This window comes from Drosophila takahashii, chromosome 2R, assembly GCF_030179915.1.
Source record: "Drosophila takahashii strain IR98-3 E-12201 chromosome 2R, DtakHiC1v2, whole genome shotgun sequence".
In the NCBI taxonomy this organism is placed as follows: domain Eukaryota; kingdom Metazoa; phylum Arthropoda; class Insecta; order Diptera; family Drosophilidae; genus Drosophila; species Drosophila takahashii.
Window position 1 is genome coordinate 40,019,610 of NC_091679.1, and position 24,534 is coordinate 40,044,143.

Below are 24,534 nucleotides of genomic sequence, written 5' to 3' on the forward strand. Positions count from 1 at the left end.
TTTTGGCCAAAATAAGAAAATCTTCTTCGTTTCAAAAAATTATCTTTATTGTTAATCTTCATTTTCGGATCGGTTTGTATATTGTATAAAACATATATTGTCATGGAAGCTTAGATTATTATTAATATGGGACATGTTTATTAGTAAGGCAAAAGATATGTATATACTCGTAGGGTGGCTCTGTTAGTTCGAGGTCTTGAAGAACTTGTGGTCTTGAGTACTCCTTGTATGTTGGAATGCACCTTGTTTAATCTTATGCACAGCACACGTCGTTTTTGGGGCAGTAATGTATTCGCTCTTGTACAAACTGGAGCCGGTAAACTTGTCGTTGCCCAGACTAATTGAGGACTGATTTCCACGGCGGGTAACCAAACGCTCGGTGTGTCCGTGAGCATGGGCGCTGTAGGAGGGGAAATCGATGCCACCGCCCAAGCTGGACACATGCTGACTTCCTCGATGACGGGTCGCATGGCTTGCGGAGTGTGAGTGAGATTGAGATGGAAAATCGATGCCACCCCCCGAAACTTGGGTGCGTGTCACCGTTGACCGTTCGACATTCGATCTGTTCAGTTCAGTTCCCGTGGCACCACCAGAAATTATACGAGACATGGAGGATGAATTCTTCACGTTGTGCTCCCTGTTCTCCTTGTGCACATTGCAGGTTCGACGCTCACTCGTAAAGGTAGTATTCGCATCAGACTCTCGGTTCTGGCGATGAATGCTGCTGTAACTTTGACGCTCTCCGCCATGGGTGGTAGTGCTGGAGGGCTGCTCGTGCAGGTTTAGTATGCTCTTTCGCTGCATCTTTCCGTTGGAAGTCAGGCTACCATTGGCCGCATTCGAATCACTGGTTAGGTTCTTGCGATGGAAGACCGTATTCGAAACATCGGCTTCTGATGAGAACTCACTCTTTCGATGATGGAAGTGCTTCGAAGTGGTCATATGCGAGGATGTGTTTCCTATTACAACGTTATTAGTGGAACTTCTACCTCCTGATACCACTCTCGATGTCGTGTCGTCGCTGATGTTGTGACCCACTGAGCTACCAGACAGTACTCGACTTGTGGTATCACCAATAATGTTATTGGTGACAGATCTTCCGGAAACAGTACGGGTTGTTGATTCACCAATTATGTTGCTGGAGACGTTTCTTCCTGTCACTACTCGAGAAGTCGAATCCTCAGTCACGTTAGTGGTAACATTTCTACCAGAAACCACACGATTCGATGAAGAATCGCCAGTCACAGTATTCGAGACTGTTCCACCGGACACAGTTCGTGAGCTTGTGTCGCCAGTGACATTATCGGTTAATTGTCTACGATTCGATTCAGTAGCGATACTTTCAGAAGTCAATGCAGAATTTTGAACTAAGTTATGATTTCTTTGCATTGACATGGTTTCTTTGTGAATGTTTTGAGTATTTTCGATATTTGTCGTTGTTGTATTCTTTGCAACATTTTCTATAACGTTAATCTTTGCCGGCCTCTTGACATACTCGGTTTCTGGCTCTTTCTTGTGACGCCCGCCTATTACAGTAGTTACCTTCGTTGTGGATACAACGATAAGACCGTCAACTGGGTTTTGACTGTTGGAATCGACTTGTTTAACCGCGTCCTTTCCGGATACGTAGTTCATCTGGTTTGTTGTTTTGCGGATTGTAGTATCAGTTCCCAATGTAATAGATGAACTGTTGTGGTTGATTTTTTGAGTTCGTTGCGTTTTATCAACGGTTTTGTTGGATGTATTTTTATAATCATCCCTTCTGGTTACTGTCATAGAGCCTTCTAGCTTCAAATTATCAACGGGACGTTTCGGCGTTTCCCTTTTTATTGTTTCTGTAACTGTCGTGCTATCGGTCTCGCTTCGGTCGGTCCTCTTATAGAATTCTCCTTCTGGTTTAAGGTTGTCCTGAGGTTTCTTTTGAATGGGTCGTTCAGCGGGCCTAAAGGCAGTCTTATTGGGTGTATAGAATTCCCCTTCGACTTTAAGGTTATCGCTAGGCTTTACTTGTTCTGGCCGTCTTACATGATGGTATTCCTCCTTCTGGGTGAATGTCATTTCTCCCTCGGTTTTTAAATTGTCTTTTCTAATAACTGTCTTTACCCTATCTGCCGGACGGAATCCTTCTTTCTCTGGGATGTGCATTTTTCCCTCTGGTTTCAAGTTATCTGCATATTTCTTCTGTTCTGGGCGGGAGGCAGGCTCATATTTCGGTTTGTTGGGTGTGTACATAACGCCTTCAGGTTTCAGATTGTCTTTAGGTCGAACCGGCTCGGGGCGTTCACCATTTTTAATAGTTGGCTTTTCAGGTACGTAAAGCTTACCAGTGGTTTTCAAGTTATCTTCTGGTTTTACTGGAGTGGGCCTTACAACATGCTGGTACTCTGATTTTTCAGTAAATGTCATTTCTCCCTCACTGCGTAGGTTGTCCTTATGAATAACTCTTGTCACCCTGTCGGCAGGCTTGTATTGAACCTTTTCTGGAATAACCATCTCGCCCTCTGGTTTTAAATTGTCATGCGGCTTCTTCTGTTTAGGCCTTTCGACAGGCTTAAAGTCTTCTTTTTCCTGGACATAAAACTCTCCTTCAACTTTTAAGTTATCCTTGTGCCTTACAACGGTAACGCGCTCAGCTGGTTGATACTTTGATTTTTCGGGACTGTAGAACTCCCCTTCAGGCTTCAGGTTGTCAGTTGGTTTCACCTGTTCAGGTCGAATAACATACTGATACTCTTTTTTCTCCACAAATGTCATTTCACCTTCAGTACGTAAGTTGTCCTTTTGAATTATTTTCTCGGACTTTTCCGCTGGTTTATAAACTGTTTTTTCTGGTTTAACAAAATCTCCTTCGGGCTTTAGATTATCAACGGGCTTTTTCGCTATTGGTCGTTCTCCTGGTTTATATCCTGGCTTTTCGGGAGCATAGAAATTTCCTTCTGGTCTCAAATTATCATCAGGTCGTACTTGGGATGGACGTTCCCCGGGCCTATACGGTTGTTTTTCTGGACTGTAAAAGTCTCCTTCAGGCTTCAAATTGTCCTCTGGCTTCTTTTGTACTGGTCTCTCAGCAGGCCTGAATCCAGGCTTCTCCGGGGTGTAGAACTCACCTTCTGGTTTGAGATTGTCTTCTGGCCTAACTTGAGAAGGTCTTTCACCTGGCTTGTACTTCGGTTTCTCAGGGCTGTAGAACTCTCCTTCGGGTTTCAGATTGTCTTCTGGCTTCTTCTGCACTGGTCTCTCAGCAGGCCTGAATCCTGGCTTCTCCGGAGTATAGAACTCACCTTCTGGTTTGAGATTGTCTTCTGGCTTTACTTGAGAAGGTCTTTCACCTGGCTTGTACTTCGGTTTGTCAGGGCTGTAGAACTCTCCCTCAGGTTTCAGATTGTCGGATGGCCTTACTTGGTCTGGTCGCACCACATACTGATATTCCTCCCTTTCAACAAACGTCATTTCGCCTTCAGAGCGAAGATTATCCTTTTGAATAATTCTTTCAGTTTTCTCCGCCGGTTTATAGACTTGTTTCTCGGGCTTTACAAATTCTCCTTCCGGTTTAAGGTTGTCCTGTGGTTTCTTCTGAACTGGTCTCTCAGCAGGCCGGAATCCTGGCTTCTCCGGGGTGTAGAACTCACCTTCTGGTTTGAGATTGTCTTCTGGCCTAACTTGAGAAGGTCTTTCACCTGGTTTGAACTTCGGTTTCTCAGGGCTGTAGAACTCTCCCTCAGGTTTCAGATTGTCGGATGGCCTTACTTGGTCTGGTCGCACCACATACTGATATTCCTCCCTTTCAACAAACGTCATTTCGCCTTCAGAGCGAAGATTATCCTTTTGAATAATTCTTTCAGTTTTCTCCGCCGGTTTATAGACTTGTTTCTCGGGCTTTACAAATTCTCCTTCCGGTTTAAGGTTGTCCTGTGGTTTCTTCTGAACTGGTCTCTCAGCAGGCCTGAATCCTGGCTTCTCCGGGGTGTAGAACTCACCTTCTGGTTTGAGATTGTCTTCTGGCCTAACTTGAGAAGGTCTTTCGCCTGGCTTGAACTTCGGTTTCTCAGGGCTGTAGAACTCTCCCTCTGGTTTCAGATTGTCGGATGGCCTTACTTGGTCTGGTCGCACCACATACTGATATTCCTCCCTCTCAACAAACGTCATTTCGCCTTCAGAGCGAAGATTATCCTTTTGAATAATTCTTTCAGTTTTCTCCGCCGGCTTATAGACTTGTTTCTCGGGCTTTACAAATTCTCCTTCCGGTTTAAGGTTGTCCTGTGGTTTCTTCTGAACTGGTCTCTCAGCTGGTCTGAATCCTGGCTTTTCAGGTGTATAGAACTCTCCTTCTGGTTTGAGATTGTCTTCTGGTCTTACTTGAGAAGGTCTTTCACCTGGCTTGTACTTCGGTTTCTCAGGGCTGTAGAAATCTCCTTCGGGTTTCAAATTGTCTTCGGGCTTCTTCTGTACTGGTCTCTCAGCAGGCCTGAATCCTGGCTTCTCCGGAGTATAGAACTCACCTTCTGGCTTGAGATTGTCTTCTGGTCTTACTTGAGAAGGTCTTTCACCTGGCTTGTATTTCGGTTTCTCAGGACTGTAGAACTCTCCCTCAGGTTTCAGATTGTCTTCCGGCTTCTTTTGTACTGGTCTCTCAGCAGGCCTAAATCCTGGCTTCTCCGGAGTATAGAACTCACCTTCTGGTTTGAGATTGTCTTCTGGCTTTACTTGAGAAGGTCTTTCACCTGGCTTGTACTTCGGTTTCTCAGGGCTGTAGAACTCTCCTTCGGATTTCAGATTGTCTTCTGGCTTCTTCTGTACTGGTCTCTCAGCAGGCCTGAATCCTGGCTTCTCTGGAGTATAGAACTTGCCTTCTGGTTTGAGATTGTCTTCTGGCCTGACTTGAGAAGGTCTTTCACCAGGCCTATACTTCGGTTTCTCAGGGCTGTAGAACTCTCCCTCTGGTTTCAGATTGTCGGATGGCCTTACTTGGTCTGGTCGCACCACATACTGATATTCCTCCCTCTCAACAAACGTCATTTCGCCTTCAGAGCGAAGATTATCCTTTTGAATAATTCTTTCAGTTTTCTCCGCCGGCTTATAGACTTGTTTCTCGGGCTTTACAAATTCGCCCTCGGGTCTAAGGTTGTCCTGTGGTTTCTTCTGAACTGGTCTCTCAGCTGGTCTGAATCCTGGCTTCTCAGGTGTATAGAACTCACCTTCTGGTTTGAGATTGTCTTCTGGCCTTACTTGTGAAGGTCTTTCACCTGGCTTGTACTTCGGTTTCTCAGGGCTGTAGAACTCTCCCTCTGGTTTCAGATTGTCGGATGGCCTTACTTGGTCTGGTCGTACCACATACTGATATTCCTCCCTCTCAACAAACGTCATTTCGCCTTCCGTGCGAAGATTATCTTTTCGAATAACTCTTTCAGTTTTCTCGGCAGGTTTGTAGACTTGTTTCTCGGGTTTTACAAATTCGCCTTCGGGTTTAAGGTTGTCCTGTGGTTTCTTCTGAACTGGTCTCTCAGCTGGTCTGAATCCTGGCTTCTCAGGTGTATAGAACTCTCCTTCTGGTTTAAGATTGTCTTCTGGTCTTACTTGAGAAGGTCTTTCACCTGGCTTATACTTCGGTTTCTCAGGACTGTAGAACTCACCCTCAGGTTTCAGATTGTCTTCCGGCTTCTTTTGTACAGGTCTCTCAGCAGGCCTGAATCCTGGCTTCTCCGGAGTATAGAACTCGCCTTCTGGTTTGAGATTGTCTTCTGGTCTTACTTGAGAAGGTCTTTCACCTGGCTTGTACTTCGGTTTCTCAGGGCTGTAGAACTCTCCTTCGGGTTTCAGATTGTCGGATGGCCTTACTTGGTCTGGACGTACCACATACTGATATTCCTCCCTCTCAACAAACGTCATTTCGCCTTCCGTGCGAAGATTATCTTTTCGAATAACTCTTTCAGTTTTCTCGGCAGGTTTGTAGACTTGTTTCTCGGGTTTTACAAATTCGCCTTCGGGTTTAAGGTTGTCCTGTGGTTTCTTCTGAACTGGTCTCTCAGCTGGTCTGAATCCTGGCTTCTCAGGTGTATAGAACTCTCCTTCTGGTTTAAGATTGTCTTCTGGTCTTACTTGAGAAGGTCTTTCACCTGGCTTGTATTTCGGTTTCTCAGGACTGTAGAACTCTCCCTCAGGTTTCAGATTGTCTTCCGGCTTCTTTTGTATTGGTCTCTCAGCAGGCCTAAATCCTGGCTTCTCCGGAGTATAGAACTCACCTTCTGGTTTGAGATTGTCTTCTGGCCTTACTTGAGAAGGTCTTTCACCTGGCTTGTACTTCGGTTTCTCAGGGCTGTAGAAATCTCCTTCGGGTTTCAAATTGTCTTCGGGCTTCTTCTGTACTGGTCTCTCAGCAGGCCTGAATCCTGGCTTCTCCGGAGTATAGAACTCACCTTCTTGTTTGAGATTGTCTTCTGGCCTTACTTGTGAAGGTCTTTCACCTGGCTTATACTTCGGTTTCTCAGGACTGTAGAACTCACCCTCAGGTTTCAGATTGTCTTCCGGCTTCTTTTGTACAGGTCTCTCAGCAGGCCTGAATCCTGCCTTCTCCGGAGTATAGAACTCGCCTTCTGGTTTGAGATTGTCTTCTGGCCTTACTTGAGAAGGTCTTTCACCTGGCTTGTACTTCGGTTTCTCAGGGCTGTAGAACTCTCCTTCGGGTTTCAGATTATCGGATGGCCTTACTTGGTCTGGTCGTACCACATACTGATATTCCTCCCTCTCAACAAACGTCATTTCGCCTTCCGTGCGAAGATTATCTTTTCGAATAACTCTTTCAGTTTTCTCGGCAGGTTTGTAGACTTGTTTCTCGGGTTTTACAAATTCGCCTTCGGGTTTAAGGTTGTCCTGTGGTTTCTTCTGAACTGGTCTCTCAGCTGGTCTGAATCCTGGCTTCTCAGGTGTATAGAACTCTCCTTCTGGTTTAAGATTGTCTTCTGGTCTTACTTGAGAAGGTCTTTCACCTGGCTTATACTTCGGTTTCTCAGGACTGTAGAACTCACCCTCAGGTTTCAGATTGTCTTCCGGCTTCTTTTGTACAGGTCTCTCAGCAGGCCTGAATCCTGGCTTCTCCGGAGTATAGAACTCGCCTTCTGGTTTGAGATTGTCTTCTGGCCTTACTTGAGAAGGTCTTTCACCTGGCTTGTACTTCGGTTTCTCAGGGCTGTAGAACTCTCCTTCGGGTTTCAGATTGTCGGATGGCCTTACTTGGTCTGGTCGCACCACATACTGATATTCTTCCTTCTCAACAAACGTCATTTCGCCTTCCGTGCGAAGATTATCTTTTCGAATAACTCTTTCAGTTTTCTCGGCCGGTTTGTAGACTTGTTTTTCGGGCTTTACAAATTCGCCCTCGGGTATAAGGTTGTCCTGTGGTTTCTTCTGAACTGGTCTCTCAGCTGGTCTGAATCCTGGCTTCTCAGGTGTATAGAACTCTCCTTCTGGTTTGAGATTGTCTTCTGGCCTTACTTGAGAAGGTCTTTCACCTGGCTTGTATTTCGGTTTCTCAGGACTGTAGAATTCTCCCTCAGGTTTCAGATTGTCTTCCGGCTTCTTTTGTACTGGTCTCTCAGCAGGCCTAAATCCTGGCTTCTCCGGAGTATAGAACTCACCTTCTGGTCTGAGATTGTCTTCTGGCCTTACTTGAGAAGGTCTTTCACCTGGCTTGTATTTCGGTTTCTCAGGACTGTAGAACTCTCCCTCAGGTTTCAGATTGTCTTCTGGCTTCTTTTGTACTGGTCTCTCAGCAGGCCTAAATCCTGGCTTCTCCGGAGTATAGAACTCACCTTCTGGTCTGAGATTGTCTTCCGGCCTTACTTGAGAAGGTCTTTCACCTGGCTTGTACTTCGGTTTCTCAGGGCTGTAGAACTCTCCTTCGGGTTTCAGATTGTCGAATGGCCTTACTTGGTCTGGTCGCACCACATACTGATATTCCTCCCTCTCAACAAACGTCATTTCGCCTTCCGTGCGAAGATTATCTTTTCGAATAATTCTTTCAGTTTTCTCCGCCGGTTTGTAAACTTGTTTTTCGGGCTTTACAAATTCGCCTTCGGGTTTAAGGTTGTCCTGTGGTTTCTTCTGAACTGGTCTCTCAGCAGGCCTGAATCCAGGCCTTTCAGGTGTATAGAACTCACCTTCTGGTTTGAGATTGTCTTCTGGTCTTACTTGAGAAGGTCTTTCACCTGGCTTGTACTTCGGTTTCTCAGGACTGTAGAAATCTCCTTCGGGTTTCAGATTGTCTTCTGGCTTCTTTTGTACTGGTCTCTCAGCAGGCCTGAATCCTGGCTTCTCCGGAGTATAGAACTCTCCTTCTGGTTTGAGATTGTCTTCTGGCCTTACTTGTGAAGGTCTTTCACCTGGCTTGTACGTCGGTTTCTCAGGGCTGTAGAAATCTCCTTCGGGTTTCAAATTGTCTTCCGGCTTCTTTTGTACTGGTCTCTCAGCAGGCCGGAATCCTGGCTTCTCCGGTGTGTAGAACTCACCTTCTGGTTTGAGATTGTCTTCTGGCCTTACTTGAGAAGGTCTTTCACCTGGCTTGTACTTCGGTTTCTCAGGGCTGTAGAACTCTCCTTCGGGTTTCAGATTGTCGAATGGCCTTACTTGGTCTGGTCGCACCACATACTGATATTCCTCCCTCTCAACAAACGTCATTTCGCCTTCCGTGCGAAGATTATCTTTTCGAATAATTCTTTCAGTTTTCTCCGCCGGTTTGTAGACTTGTTTTTCGGGCTTTACAAATTCGCCTTCGGGTTTAAGGTTGTCCTGTGGTTTCTTCTGAAGTGGTCTCTCAGCAGGCCTGAATCCAGGCCTTTCAGGTGTATAGAACTCACCTTCTGGTTTGAGATTGTCTTCTGGTCTTACTTGAGAAGGTCTTTCACCTGGCTTGTACTTCGGTTTCTCAGGACTGTAGAAATCTCCTTCGGGTTTCAGATTGTCTTCTGGCTTCTTTTGTACTGGTCTCTCAGCAGGCCTGAATCCAGGCTTCTCAGGTGTGTAGAACTCCCCTTCTGTTCTCAGATTATCTTCCGGCCTGACTTGAGAAGGTCTTTCGCCTGGCCTATACGTCGGTTTGTCAGGGCTGTAGAACTCTCCCTCTGGTTTCAGATTGTCTTCTGGCTTCTTTTGTACAGGTCTCTCAGCAGGCCTAAATCCTGGCTTCTCCGGTGTGTAGAACTCACCTTCTGGTCTAAGATTGTCTTCCGGCCTTACTTGAGAAGGTCTTTCGCCTGGGCTGTATTTCGGTTTGTCAGGGCTGTAGAATTCTCCCTCTGGCTTCAGATTGTCCTCCGGCTTCTTTTGCACTGGTCTCTCTGCAGGCCTGAACCCTGGCTTATCCGGTGTATAGAACTCTCCTTCCGGTTTAAGATTGTCCTCCGGCCTTACCTGAGAAGGTCTTTCACCCGGCTTGAACTTTATTTTTTCAGGGGTATAGAATTCTCCTTCTGGTCTTAGATTGTCTGAAGGTTTTACTTGGTCAGGACGCACAACATACTGATATTCTTCCCTTTCTATAAAGGTCATTTCTCCTTCCGTGCGAAGATTATCTGTTCGAATAATTTTTTCAGATTTATCAGCAGGTTTAAAAACGTGTTTCTCGGGCTTTACGAATTCTCCTTCTGGTTTTAGATTGTCAACAGGACGAACTTGTGATGGACGTTCCCCTGGGCGATACTTTTGTTTCTCTGGACTATAAAATTCGCCCTCTGGTCTTAAGTTATCCGTAGGCTTTACTTGGCCGGGTCGTGTCACATATTGATACTCTTCTCTTTCCACAAAGGTCATTTCGCCCTCAGTCCGCAAGTTATCACTCCGTATTATTTTTTCAGGTTTCTCGGCAGGTCTATATGCTGGTTTTTCTGGTGAAGTGAAGTCTCCCTCCGGCTTAAGATTATCCACTGGTTTCTTTTGCTGTGGGCGGTCGGCTGGGGTGTAACCTGGTTTCTGTGGAGTGTAAAACTCGCCTTCTGGCCTAAGATTGTCTTCGTGTCGAACCTGAGTAGGTCTATCTCCCGGTTGGTATTTAGGTTTTTCTGGGCTGTAAAATTCGCCTTCCGGCTTAAGGTTGTCAGTAGGCTTCACATATCCAGGGCGGACAGTATATTGATATTCTTCCTTCTCTACAAATGTCATTTCTCCCTCTGAGCGAAGATTATCTGTGTGCACAATTTTCTCGCGTTTTTCTCCTGGTTTATATGGCTCTTTCGGTGGAACTATAAATTCTCCTTCTGGTCTTAAATTGTCTTCTGGTTTCTTTATGACTATGTAGTCCACTAGAATGTCTTCGTGTTGCTTGGGAATGTTTTCATTATCTTTTTTCGACCATGTATTAGTACGTATCCTAGTGTATGCTTCGTCGACGTTATCTGTGGAAAATCGAAATGGTTAACAAAAAATGTTTAATTTGTTTAAACAATTTCACTTGCCATCGGTTTGAATAATGGTTTTTTCTGAAGATTTCGTTGTACTGCTTGAGCAATGATGACGCCTAAAATGATATTTGGGTTTTAGCAAACAAAAACAGAAGTATCAGGATAAATCACAAATCATACCCGCATGTGCAGATTTCACAGATGCACCTTTCACTATGCGTTGATGACTTGTTTCTGGCAACTCCTCGCTGGTAATGTAAAGAATACAAAAATATTAATCAAAATTACTCGAAATCTTAATAAACTCAGAATTGGTAAGTTATTTCTTCTGCAATAATATTTTAGAAATCTTTAGTTTGTTTTCCTAACTAATCTACTCACGGTTCTTGAGTCGTCTAGGCGTTGCTTATCAGTGCGCACATAATCGATTTCATCATAAATATTTTCGGTAATATTTTTGTGTTTCGATGTCTCTTTTAAGTTCAGGGTTATGTTCTCATTGTTCTCCGAAATCGAGGTGTTCTTCTCAATCTCCACAAACTCGTCCACGTAAATGGTCTTTTTGGGAGCCTCTACTATCTTCTCAATTACATCTGTGTGCACCTTCTCGTCCAGAACGCGCCAGTCGTTAATGCTCGCATCGAAAATCTGAAAAAAAATTCCTTAGAATCGAAATTCAACACACACCCGCTTAACTTTCGTCTGCGGTCTCTGCTTTTGGGAGGGTCTAATGAACGCCCACACGTAGGCACGCACAATCAATGACTTACCTTCGTTACCTCCGTTGTAGTCGTTATGTTTGCAACATCGGTATTATCTTTCTCGATTTCACGAGCAATGTCATTGGGCACGAAAGCTTTCGTATCAGTGAACGACTTCTCGTCCACAACAGTCCACTTGCCGAGCTTCGTGTCGTACACCTTGGTGGTGTATGTGGTTCTTGTTGTGTTAATGACATCATCGACTATTTCGGGATAGCCCGTGTCGGCGCTACTGTCCACCGTCCGTTCGTCCACCACGCGCCACCGATTGTTGCGTCTGTCGTATATCTTCTTCTTATACGTTACTTTGGACGTGCCGTCAGTGTCCTTGCTGACATACCGCTCAAAGGTCGGACGGGTCTTGCTAGGTCCTTGGGAGCTGCCATCGCTGTACTCTGTCCAGGTCTTGGTCTTCACATCGTACACCTCTTTCTTGGACGTAGACTTCGATTGCTTGCTGCTACTCGAGCTTTTGAGGACGGAGCTCTCGCTGACCTCTTCGCTGGACCTCTTGTCGACCACTGACGACGATGACGTAGCTCTATCAACAGCTGTGTCTGCGCTGGCCACTACCAGTTTATCGTTGCGTCGCGTCGATGACGTCGCCTTTGTTGTGGTCGCGCCAGACGACGCGGCAACCGGTTCGGGGTAGCCTTGCGACGTCACCGATGTGGGAGCATCAGCTGTCCCGTTCGCTGGCAGCTTTGGCACGCTCTGAGATTCGCTCACATTGCTGCTGCTGATGTTGATGTTTGTGTTTCTGTTTGAGTTTGTGTTTGTGCTGCTGCTGATGTTGCTAGTACTGCTGCTGGTGTTTGTCACTGTCTTGGTGTCTGTATCGAAGCCAACCTGTTTCCTCGGCCCGGATGATGTCATACCGGTAGCCGTATCGGCTCTCTCGCTCGCAATCAGCGTTTCGTTGGCGCTCCGGCTGGAACTGGTTGTGGCTTGGAAGTACGAGCTGGAGCTACTGGCCTGCTGCTGCTGTTGGCTGGAAGACATCGACGAGGACGTGAACATTTTCGAGACACTGCCCCCGCTGGCGGAGACGGATAGCGTGGGTGTTGTGATCTCCACCACTTCGATGGGCACCGAGAATACTGGCTCTTTCTTCTCACTTTCCAGCAGATCAATCGACGAGATGATCTTCTGATTGGCATAATCCCGGGAGATCTTGCTGCTGTACTGTTCCGACTGCAGCTGCGACTGAGATTGCTCTGTGTAGGAGGAATGCGACTGGGAGGCCTTGCTCTTGCTCTGGCTCCTGCTGCTGCTGCTGTAGCTCCTGACTCCTGCCGCCGGTAGGGAAGCAGCCGAAGTGCTAGCCACGGGCTCACCATAAGTCACCGATTCGTGCTGCATGGAACTGGAGCTGTTGCTGGTGGTCAGAGTGGCGAACGCATCGGGACCCAGTTTTTTGGTAAGCTTCGTGGCCTCGGCCGACGACGTTGATGTTGTGGTCGATGTTGCTGGCGGCGGCTGAGACTGCTGAGACGGCGACGTCGACGCCTGCTGCTGCTGCTGAGACACTTGTTTCTTTTTATTGCTTTTTGATACCATTTTGCTGGCGGAGCGCTGGCACAGATGAGGTAATCAACGTTTGGGAGCCGTGAATAATGCACCTGGCTGGACTATTGCTATTTGACTGGCCTTATGTGGCTAATTTGCGGTCGGTATTCGTTTGTTTCGTTGTTATTAATCACAATTATTGCTCGCTTCGTTGCTTTTGGCACTCGGATGGCTTTTTAATAATGTGTCGCGTATGAATGGGACGTGGTTGTTGGGATCTAGACTGGTGTGTCACATAATTTCCACGACGGAATGTCGAAATACTTATTTTTAAATATATTTATTAGACGCACACGAACATGCGACCCATAGTTCAAGTTAAGGCACCAATACGCACACTTTGGCAACCGTTAGACGTGTGAGCAAAAAGCTTAGCACTCTCGCTCACACACAAGCACACACTGGCACACACACACACGCGAAAGGTGGGGAGAGAGTCGCGGATGCAGCGGGTTGGAGCCGATCGAGATACAGATACAGATGCAGAGCCAAAAATTAAAACCAAAACCAAAACCGAGAGACTGCGGGCACTACTGTTCGTGTTCGGAGCACTTTGAAGATCACCAACCGTCGCGAAGCACAACTCAAAACGTACTGATCGCGTCTGGAGCTGCTTTCGACCGACTATCTGTGCGCTGCCGGCTGAAAGCGGCAGCAGCGGCGCCGGCAGCAGCGTTTTGTGGGCTTTCGACCGTTGGGGCGAGCGAGAGGCAAGACGCCTTCGCAAAAGGCAAAAAGTTAAAGCCAGGGTAGCGTAGGTTTCGGATTCCGACGGATGCGTAGGCCGGCGGTTCAGGCGTGGATCTAATGGATTGGTTTCTTTAAAAATGTTTATAACTGTCCTAATATTACCAATATGACGAACATACAATCTCGGTGTCCTAAAAACTTTAAGCCTTAAAGTTCTTTAAAAGATCCCTCATATCATATAAGATCTTTGGGACGTGCTCTGAATGAACATCCATTTATTAATTGAAAAAGTTTTTTTCCTCAAGAATACACTCCAAGTCCGCTCCTGGCCCGGTCTGCTACGAATACCGAGTTCAATAAGCCAATAAAAACCGCACGCACACCGCATCGATCTTTTGTGAAAGTGCCAATAAAAACAAAACAAACAGATGTCTGATGTTTGATGCCCGATGCCCCGATGCCGGCGGTCTTTCTGTTTGAGCTTGTCAGGTACACAAAACAGAGCGGCACGAACTTGCAGGGCGTGCGCCTGCGTAGCAAACAGTCTCCCAAAACAATATTGACACAAAATGCGAAATTGGCTAACCAAATTAGGCCGGGCTAACGGCTGCGCCTGTCGGATGCACAATTAAATTTGAATGGCAGCATCGGAGGAGACGGATTAGTCAGCACATGCTGGCCATGTTTGTAGATAGAGACCGTCTAGCCGAGCGGCCGAGCGGCGCTACGTGGGCGTCTCGTCTCCGCCGGAGCTGAGTAAGCCACGTTAAGATCAAGATTTATTCGCCATAACGCTGCCCCGATACACTCAATGGCCCAATTGATTTATAACGGCCTTTGGGTGGGTGCAAATGAAAAGTATCTGGAAGTGGATATGTCCAAAAGGGGCGTGCAATAGATCAGCTGCATAATGGAGAAGGAGACCCCCAAAGTGACCTCCAAACCAAGTGTGTATACCGGGCGAATCGAGCTATCAAGAAAAGCAAAGCCCAATTCTTGCTTAATTCGAATCTGACGTCATACGCGGCGTATGAGCAACGAGCAGCGAGCACCGAAACTCATTTTCATGCGAAGCCAAAAGCAATCAAAACTTGTTTGCTGGCCGGGTACACAAAATAAAATCACACAAATAGAAGTAAGACACAAATGCAAAATTAAAGTGGAAAATAAAAGCGGCCACAGTGGAACCTACTTAGCAATTCACGGCGCATACAATCGACATGGGCATGGGCTCAAAAATGTGCAACTAGATCTGGAGCACGCTGCAATTCAGATCAAATGGCAATTGGGAACTATGCCACTGGGTGCAGTGCGTCGGGAAAACATGGGGACCGGGTAATTAGGGAGATCGCTATATCGAGTGTGTGGGGATGATGATGATGACATCTCTCATCTCACAGTGTTTCCTTGGAATTGAAATTGAATTCTGAGCAACCGGGGCGTGCTCGAAATTTATGCGCAAGTTTCGGCTGTCGCGCAGCCTCAAGTTCAATTAATTTTAATTTAACAATAAGCCGAAATGCACATCAAGGTAACGTGTCCATGTCAGCCCTTATTTGGCAGTTGGCCGAAATGTCGAGATCTCCGAAAATGCTTTTTTTACTGACTACTGCCCCGTCGTCCATTGCACAATGCACTTTTAGGGCAGACTTGCAAACGACATTCTCTGACGCCGGAATATCCAAATCTGACTCAACCGATGCCCATATGGGCATGAAGAGGAGCCCAGTCACGTAGCATGGCGAATATTTAATTCACTTGTATCTCAAAAAAATTATAAACAATTAAAAGTTACGGCGGTGAATAAATTGTAATGATTACGGGTAGCATGTTGGACACTTTCGACGTGCTTGGGCCTATCCGTCGGTTGGGGCAGGAACTCAACGTGCCTAATTTTTGTTTCCATGTTGAGACACCTGAAAATGCTTCGCCTATTGTCTTCGCTTAGGCCAAATTATTAGACAACAATTTTGTGTTGAATTTCCACACACATTAGTGCTATCTTATCTTTTGCCCTGGCATTCTACGAAATTAGCATACAAACTTTGTAAACTCTAGATACTTCCTTCCCCCACACTCGCTTCATAAGTGCCTAAACGATTTACTGCTGAAAAATTGCAATTGAGTTGACTCACAGTCAATATGGCAAATATTTGCGTCGGTTTGTTTAATCAGCAAATCTATAAATAAGGTGTTCATTCATTTTTGACAAAAGAAAGTTCCTTAAGCGAAAAACTGCCGGACAAAACATTATGTTTAATTAATCCAAACTCACAGAAAACTTTGACGATATAGTTCAGTTGAACATATTACAACCATTAAGAAATCATATAATATTACGAATGTTTGGTTATGACTTAATAGGTCTTAACTAAATAAATAACATCCAAACATTAGTAATATTATGGCACGCACGGTATGTGGCGCTGTTCTTATCAAGAGATAGAACACTAAATGATCGCTGCTTGGCCAGTTAAAATAACAGTATAGATAAGACCCCCCCCATAATATATTCGCAAGGTGAACATTTTGCCGCCCTTGAACAATTCAGCATTAATTGCAATTACACGTTGTTTTGTTTATTATAATTCATATTTTCCGTTTGTATTTCTTTAAGGCTTACATATTAAAATATATGCTTAGTGTATGTTCATTATTTATTGTTTCATTTATCCGATTACGATAATTACCAATTATGTTCCGTCTGCTTTAACGCGTTCCTAAGACTTAACGTAGAATTTTTACAGTGTGTGATATACGTCGCCAAGCGTGCATTGGATGATGTGGGTCGTTTATAAGAGTGTCTGTTCTCGTTAGCTGCTCCTTGTGTGTTCTAATTTCATTGAATAATTTTTTAAGTTTTTTTTTTTTGCTAGACTGTGTGTGTGTTCGGGTTGTTAAACAATTGCAGTCACCTACGCTAGAGACTTCTGTCGCTGTTCGTGTTGGATATCTGTGTTAGCTAGTTTTTGTGCCAGGCACCTACTCCACATTCCTTAGCCTCCAGACTCCAAAGTGGAGTCTCCTCTGTCAGACCTGTTCTGCATTTACTCGGTGTTGCAGCCAACTCCGGTTTCTGTATGTACATTCGAAATGTGCTGCACCAACGCAATTCTGGGCAGGAATATCCAGACCCACGACCACGCTATCGCCCACGCCACCTCGGGATTACGTATACAAGTGCAACGCATGCTAGTGTCTATAACTATCCGTAGTCGTCTATGTTTCGTGTTAATATGTTTACAGTTTGCACTTAAGCATAAATATTTGTCGTCTAGTTGTTGAATATAAGTTTGTGTATAAGTTGTGTTATTAAAACTCGTGTAATGCGTAAAACCAATTGAACGTAACGCTTTAAAACTTGCAACTCATACAGGTTGTTCTTTTAGATGCGACCAAGGCATCGCAAAAATTAACAGATACTCTCTATACGTAAATCTACATATGTCTGTATATATATATATTATATAAGGTGTGTGTTCATGTCTGTAACGCTAGTTAACTTTTATGTGTACAATGCGATTACTTAGCCGGTAACCTAAGACTAACTAAAATATTACATTTAAGGGAATCGCTTACGACGCATTCGCCTCACTCCGAGGATCTGCCTGTGTCTGTCCGAGTGTGCTGGGTGTTCTGTTATGCGCTGTTGGTGCTACTGATGCTGCTACTGTTGCTGTTGCACTTGCCACGTATTTACAATCGCCATAGATTAGTCCGCGCTCATGTCGCCCTGCTCCTGCTGCTGATCCTCCGGCAAAACGCTGCGGCAGATCTCGTACTTGATCACCTTTCCGTGGATCTGGCCATCGGGCATTATCTGCACCTGCACCTGCTGCTGGTCGCCGGCAGCCGCCAATTGCTGCTGGGCAGAGGCCTCCTGTAAAAGTGGGCAAGGACAATAGAGATTTAGCTCAAGGCCATGTCAGCAAATCGACTAACGACTAGATATGCAGAAATAATATCAACTAAACTATAGAATACGCAAAGAGGGCACAAGCTTCGGGCTGAGGGAGGGGAAAATAAAGAGTAGGATTCACACAAATCATTAAAAGGTAATAAGGGATATATAGAGCAGACGCAGGCAGAGACGACTATAACTATGAATATCGCTAAGCATACGACAAACAACAATTAAAACAGCAAAAACAAAGAAAGACATACATTATATTCATGATATATAGGAACACTTATAGACAATTAGCGATAATTTGGATATTTCATACACACCTAAACGCGCAAACTGAAGCCTTTGAATGGAATTCGATTTGATACGATACGATTAGATTGTATTCATTGCAGAGTTATGGGTTTCTTTTGATTTATAGATTTTGGTGAGAGAACATAGACAGACACACCTTCACATAGGCAGACACACCCGCACCCGCACACACACCTCATCTCAGCAGATCCGATCGGTTTGGATCCAAAGACTCCAATACCTTTCGAATCTGTATCTGAATTTGAGTTTGTGCGCCTGTGCGAATGGTTGTCGCTCGAGTTGGTTTTGGTTTGATTAGGTTTTAATGTTCATTTGTGGTTTTATTTATCTTTTTTCAGTTTTTCTGTTTCGTTTAATTCTTAGTAAGAAGTAGTTGGTACAACAAGCTGCAAAGTATTGGAAAAGGTAATGCGATTATGTTTCAGATTCGGTTTCATTGGTTCGATGGTACATAAAATAGATGGGTAGAATGGGCGGGCATTTGCAGATAGAAGGGGAGACGCAAAACAAATGGGACATTTAACTTAGAGTAAGCTAGTTAAGAACAGTTCGCCGCTTGGGAATACCAATAAGAATCGTTTATTGTTGAATGGATAACATTTCTTAGGTGCTTAGTAATTTACATGTACGTTAGGGGGCCGCCTAACTTACTCCCAATTAGAATAAGACTTAATGCTAACTAAGTAGTGTAAATCAAAGCATTAAAGGGCGTAACGGAGCGGTTCGGTTCGGATCGGGATATCAGGTTAAGTGGGTTAACTGATTAACTGATTATCGGATAGGCACTGGACTTAGGGGACCGGAGTCTAGCATACCTGTTGCTGCGATATGGCTGGCTTCGTCTCCAGATGCTGGCGCTGGTGCAGCATCAGGTGGTTCTTCTGGAAGAAGGCCTTGCCGCACTCGCACACGTGGGTGCGCACCGTGCATCCGCCGTTCGGGTGCCGCCGATTATGCTGCATGAGTCCGTGCTTGGCGGCGAATCCCTTGCCGCAGCTGGCGCAGAAATGCGACTTCGGCTTGTTGGCCGGCGCCACGTTGACGACGTGCTGCTGCTGTTGCTGCTGCTGTTGTTGCTGCTGCTGTTGCTGCTGCTGCTGCTGGGCCACGTGCTGCAGATGCTGCTGCTGTCCGTGAACAGGCATCGTTGGCACCGCAGTGACCACTGCCTGGGGATGGGTCGAGTTGGCGGCCTGCACCAGTGTGGTCTGCGACATAACCTGACCGGTGGACGATATGATCTGCACGGGCACAGGGCTCTGGCCCACCAGATTCGGGTTGGCCGTGACCACGGTGCCCGGATTCAGGCTGGCCGTGCTCAAAAAGTGTCCCGGCAGCGCGGCTGTCAAGGCACACAGATCGGTCATTAGGCTCTTGTCGCCGGTGTGAAGGCGCAAGTGAAGTGCCAAGGCCTCTCGGCTGTTAAAAGCGCTGCCGCACTCGCTGCAAAGATATGATTGGGTTTAGGGGTATTCTAGAAGCACATTTTAACCACTTCTACTTACCGGCACACAAACTGCGGACGTGCCACGCCATTGGCATCCGTGGTGGAGACAGTTAGCAGCGTAGAGTTGCCCGGATTGCTCACCACGGTTATGGTCTGCGGATGCGTCTGCTGTCCCGCCTGGTGATGATGGGCCTGTTGTAGCTGCTTGAGTTATGAATTTAAATAACAGTCAATCTCTATATACATTTCACAGTAAAGGCTCATGATACACACCTGCTGATTGGCTATAATGGTGGCACTGCTTGTGTTTGGATTGACGCCATTGTGCGCCGTCCTCACATGCTGATGCAGCTCGGCCTTGGTGAGGAAACCCTCGCCGCAGCTGACGCAGGGATGCGCCTGCTCGCCAGTATGTACGCGCCTTTAGAAGAGGTAATTTGAAGGTTACAGAGTGCTGCATTTGACAGTATATTTTCTGGAATTACCTCATATGGGAAACTAGCGTTCGCTTTTGTAGAAACTCTTTGCCGCATACAGTGCACGAGTGGGGGATTTTGCCGTGAATACGTCCGTGGTTAACCAATTGGAACTTGCGTGGAAACGAAGCTCCGCATTCGGCACAAACAAATGGATTCAATGAGCCATGGAAGCTGTGAGGGAAAGCAAGGGGTTAGACCTTTAAATCATCCACTCTATTTAGATGACAACTCACCGCGAGTGCATAATCAGGTGATTCTCCTGGGCAAAGCTCTCACCGCATTCCTCGCAGACATACGGCCGCTCACCGGCGTGAAACTTGCTGTGCGTGACGAGGTGTCGCTTCAGCGGAAAGGCGCGTCCGCACTCCTGGCAGACAAAGGGTCGCTCGCGGCTGTGGACCCGCGAATGGGTCAGCAGATGGTGCTTGAGGGTGAAGCTCTTCTTGCACTCCTGGCACTGATAAGGTCGCTCCGTGGAGTGCAGAAGCAGGTGAGTGTTGAGACAGTGCTTGTGCGCAAAGCTCTTGCCGCAGTGGGTGCAGATGTGGGGGCGTTCACCTGTGGGGTAAACGTAATGATTAGGCCTGTTCGATGGTTAAGGGTATGCTGCCAGGAACAAGAACAACCACCTGTGTGCACGCGGGCGTGGGTTGTCAGATGATGCTTGAGCAGAAAGGACTTGCCGCACTCGTCGCAACTGTACGGGCGTTCCTTCTTGATGGTGGCGTCCGTCTAAGTAGAAATAAAAATCGTTGTTATCAAGTATGTAACAAATTTGATTAACTTACTTCGCTGAAATGCATTGATTCCTGTAGTTCGGTCTTCGGGGACAACTCTAATGTGCCTGGCTCCAACTTTAAGTTGGGTGCTTCGCCCTGCGAGTCCTCGTTATCCTCCAGTCCTTGTATTACTTTCTGTACTTGAACTGAAATACCAGGAAGTATGTCACCTAAGAGTGTTGTTGCACCGCCAACGGAACAAAAGCCAAATGGAATTCAAAGGAAGATACAAAAAAATAGAGAAGAAACAAAAGGAAAAAAATCAAAGATCCGAACAAACTGAATGTGCAAATTAAATATTTTGGGGTTAATCAAACTTAAATTAATGTTAGGGTTGTTAGGCAAACTTAACAATATGATAAAACGTAATAATTATGCCCACGCAACCGGGTTAAAAGCAACCGGAACCGAGAATATGTGCCAATATGCCGGGTAGTTTACTTATAAGGGGAGGATTGAGGATTACTTCTGTGTGTTTGTTGTGGAGGAGAGTGGGTGGTAGGAGTAGGAGGAACTGGAGTGCAGTAACAAACACAGATTTGAGATGCTTACTTGGTGTCCCGCCGGACGCATGGTGATGGGATCCGTCGGCAGCGGTGATCGTGTGCGTCTGATGGTGGCCGGCAGCGATGGCGCGCTTGATCAGGATCTCGTTGCACTCCTCTTGCGTGAGATGCAGCGCTCCGATCGAGCTGAAGTGCGACTTGGCCGCCGCCGATCCGGCGGTTAGCACTGTCTGTCCTGTTTTGGCATCAACGATGCTGCCGTTGGTCAGCTGGTGGTGATGGGCGAGCCCCGGATCCCCACCAGCAGCGGCTGCAGCTGCGGCGGCTGTGGCCGGATCCACCAGCAGATCTGTTGTTGTGTTTCGTTTCGATGTTCGATCAGCCCGCGCCCGCCGCCCGCCAAGTGATGAGGTGTGTGTTGTGTTTTAATGGTGATGTTGTGTGTTGTGCGGTGCAGTTAGCGAGATGATCGGTGGGTCGGTGGTGGATCAGGTGCAATAGCAATACGGGCAAACACACAAGCACAGTGGGAGTTTTTTTTTGGAGGAGATGGTGGATTTTTTGGGGTTCGGTTTCGGGTTCGGTTTTTCGGGTTCGAATTCAAGGGCGAGCGAGATCGAGCGAGAATTAAAAAAATATAAATAAAATAAATAAACGGGAGTAGAGAGAGAAAAACAATCGATTAACAGAAAACCCAAAATATATTGATAATCACAACACAGTAACAGCAATGCGTGCAACACTGATTCGATTCGAAGGGTTTTGATTCGCTCACAAATCGATTCACTTACAGTTCTTGTCCAAGCTGAGGACCTGCTGATTGGGGTCCTGTTTCTTGACCACCGTCGATGCTCCTCCGGCTGTGATTACTCTGTAATAATAGGAGATAATATAATAATAATATATAGTTTTTAAACAGTCGCTGATCCAACGCACCTTTGTGTTCCCGGCGGAAATGATGGATCGTTTACAACAAACATGCGACGAACGACATTATTTTTTCCACCAGCTGTGAGGCCTTTAACTTCTTTTTGAACAGCCAATGATCCGTCCGTCGATAACAAATAGGGCATCTAAAAAATAAAAAACATTTTATACCGATTTGCCGAATGGGGTAGTTCTAAGGTTAGAAATTTAATATACTCCCTATAATATGAATAAACAGACATGTTAATAAAAAAGTTTTTAATACATTTTCCATTGTTTTTACTGAAATAATGTTTAATTTATCAATATCGATTTCTAAAAACAGAAATCTTTATAGCTTTATATTTCAGAAGAATATTAATGATTAAAATATAATGCAAAACATAATTCTTTAAAATTCGATTTGAATACCCATGTGGTTTTTGTATAGTGACGCTTTTTTACTGAATGAAGAGCACCTTGGTAAAGTTGTTGTTTTTTTTTTGGAGCTTTAACAGCTAGTACAGTCGCCACTCGCTATGCTACGATCTGCAAGCTGCGCTGCAAGTTAGCGGTTAATGCTTTTGTTTTTCTCATTTGTTCTTCGCTCTGATTGATAACCAATAGCCACGCTACACCTGCGCAGCCAGCGGTGCGGCAACAGATGATAAACAGAGAGGAAAAAGGGGTTGGGGGTGTTGTGATGGCGCGAGGGGATGTTTGCAAAAAGCGCGCCTTTTTCCCACTTTGCGGGTGTGAGTGCAATTGGACATCGTGGCGTGTGAGTATGCGTGTTGGGCGCCAAAACGGCACGGCAAAAAGTAATCAAAACACACGCACGACAAAACGCACACACGTCATTTCTGTGCGTGTGTGCGTGCGTATACAACACTAACACAAGCAGAAAAGTAACTGCGGCGAATTCGCCACTGACGCACACACGCGGAGAAATCGGGCGCGCAAGTGCGGCGAATTCGCCGCGTCTGCAATTGTGTAAGTGCCAGCAACCAAAAACAAGAACAACAACAACAATGCAATTTGTCCTGCCAATTGCACAACAAAAATTGTTGCTCTCCAAAAAGAAATACAAAATAAACTCGACAGCAACAACAAACGAATCAAGGGGGGAAGCAATAATTATTAATAGAACTAAAATTGGGTTAGCGATACATAGTCTAGAAAAATATCGATTAGCATCGATTGCCTTTGCCAGCTGCCAGACTTTTGAAAATTTCACGACCTTCCTGCTAATTAATTGGTTGGATTTTGAGCGAGGGGGTGGTGAAGGGGGAGGGGTTATCTACTCTAGCTGGGTTTTTATTTATTTACTCTTTTCGCCAGGTGCGCGTGTTTTTATTTTGGGACTGGCATTTCTCCGCACACACATCCCAAGTGTGTGTTTTGTGTACGCATTCCGAATTACAAATACCAAATTATGAATGTTTACGAATGAAATGGAAACGAAAAAAACCCGTATGGATGTATGGTAAAAGAATTCTAACACACTCGCTCCATTCCCCCTTGTGTATATACATATTCGTATATTCGCATGACAACGCAGTTACATAAAGTGTGGCGTATGCATATATACATCGTACATGTAGATATGTACGTTTGTATGTCGCAGTCGCTCGTTTTCCACGTATTAATACCGTATACGTGAATGCCAGTCGGGCCGTATACATACACAGTTCGTTGCCGAAAGCAGCGAGTGTTGGTGAGGCGGGCGAGCGAGTGAGTGAGTTAGTGAGCGAGTGTAACGCAGTGCGTGTGTGCGTTTGTATGTATGCGTTGGTGGCCACAACACGATTCGGTGTGGGAAAGCAACAGCAACACACCTACACACGCACCTGGGAGGGGGTGGGGGGCATGGGATATCCTGGCAGCTTTTAAAGGATTCTTATAATATAGTTTAGTTTTCAAACTCACCGACTCCCCGCTGACCGTGTAGTTGATGTTGGGCGATATCTCCAGTACCGATTCGGCGGCTCGGCTGCCGTTGTCAGCAAAACCCCAGGTATAGCCGAAGGGCGGCGGATTCTGGGCGGCGCACATTATTTAGCAGATCAGAGTGAGAGAGAGAGAGGGGAAAACGGAACGGGGGAATTGCGGGGGGGACGGAACGGAACGGAAGAGAAAAAAGCGCAAAATTTCCAAACGCAAATGTAATTGCACTTCTCGCTTGCTTGTGGTATATGTAGGTATGTATGTATGTATTCTAAAGCACGTACAAAATACTAGCCTCCTTTCTAGTAGTAGTAAGTGGAAATTGGTAATGGTATTTTTTTTGCGGCTGTGTGTTCACAACAAATTCAAATCGTTTTCGGGTTCTTTCAAGCACTTTTTCTATTTCTTTTTATTTTTTTGGGGGGATATCGCACTGCGACGAAGTCGAAAAAATCACCGCATTCGTTCGCCGACGACGAGACGGGGGCGAACTACTATATAGACCGAAAAGAAAGTCAAGTTGCTCTGGCTGCGGGCGCCATTTTTTTCCGTCCCTCGGTCTCTAAAAAAATTCACTTGGCGTTTGGGGCAACACACTTCATTGATAACACACTCGGGGTTTTTGGCTTTTGCGACGTTTGCGGGTGGGTGTGCGTGTGCGTCGATGTGTGTGCACGCGCCCCGTGTGACTATGTGCAGTTTTTGCAATTAAATTTATAAACAAAACACTCTTTTTCCTTCAATATAATTCACAGACACAGACACCACTGAACAAATTCCTTAGTGTTCGTGCTTCTCGTTCTCTGACGCCATCTTGTGTGTGCGCGGGCCAGGGTTGTC

General features: G+C 45.8%; 2 protein-coding genes across 18 annotated transcripts; both read right to left on the reverse strand.

Annotated features, from left to right (window-relative positions):
* Window positions 1–22: 22 nt before the first annotated feature.
* Sdb (SAXO downstream of blistered) lies at window positions 23–13,319 on the reverse strand. The gene is made up of 5 exons (XM_070214135.1): window positions 11,159–13,319; window positions 10,770–11,036; window positions 10,569–10,636; window positions 10,443–10,504; window positions 23–10,382 (listed from the first exon to the last, which is right to left on the reverse strand). The coding sequence occupies exons 1-5, from the start codon at window positions 12,707–12,709 to the stop codon at window positions 184–186; spliced, it is 12,147 nt and encodes a 4,048-aa protein (XP_070070236.1). The 5' UTR covers window positions 12,710–13,319; the 3' UTR covers window positions 23–183.
* Window positions 13,320–15,965: 2,646 nt separating this feature from the next.
* Window positions 15,966–24,517, reverse strand: cg (zinc finger transcription protein combgap). Of its 17 annotated transcripts, none has more exons than XR_011417854.1 (13): window positions 23,677–24,516; window positions 21,778–21,914; window positions 21,633–21,712; window positions 20,888–21,190; window positions 20,345–20,481; window positions 20,186–20,288; window positions 19,790–20,114; window positions 19,563–19,727; window positions 19,351–19,498; window positions 19,136–19,278; window positions 18,446–19,073; window positions 17,639–18,016; window positions 17,149–17,288 (listed from the first exon to the last, which is right to left on the reverse strand). XR_011417854.1 is itself a non-coding variant. In XM_070212840.1 (12 exons), exons 1-12 carry the CDS (start codon window positions 23,800–23,802, stop codon window positions 17,121–17,123), a joined length of 2,526 nt encoding a protein of 841 aa, XP_070068941.1. In that variant the 5' UTR covers window positions 23,803–24,517; the 3' UTR covers window positions 15,966–17,120. The 17 variants fall into 17 exon arrangements, 14 of the variants coding, with proteins under 14 accessions (XP_070068941.1, XP_017015347.1, XP_017015346.1 ...); XR_011417853.1 differs by having other exon boundaries at window positions 20,345–20,540; window positions 20,887–21,190; XR_011417851.1 differs by having other exon boundaries at window positions 19,136–19,281; window positions 20,183–20,288; window positions 20,345–20,540; window positions 20,887–21,190.
* Between the last annotated feature and the right edge of the window lie 17 nt (window positions 24,518–24,534).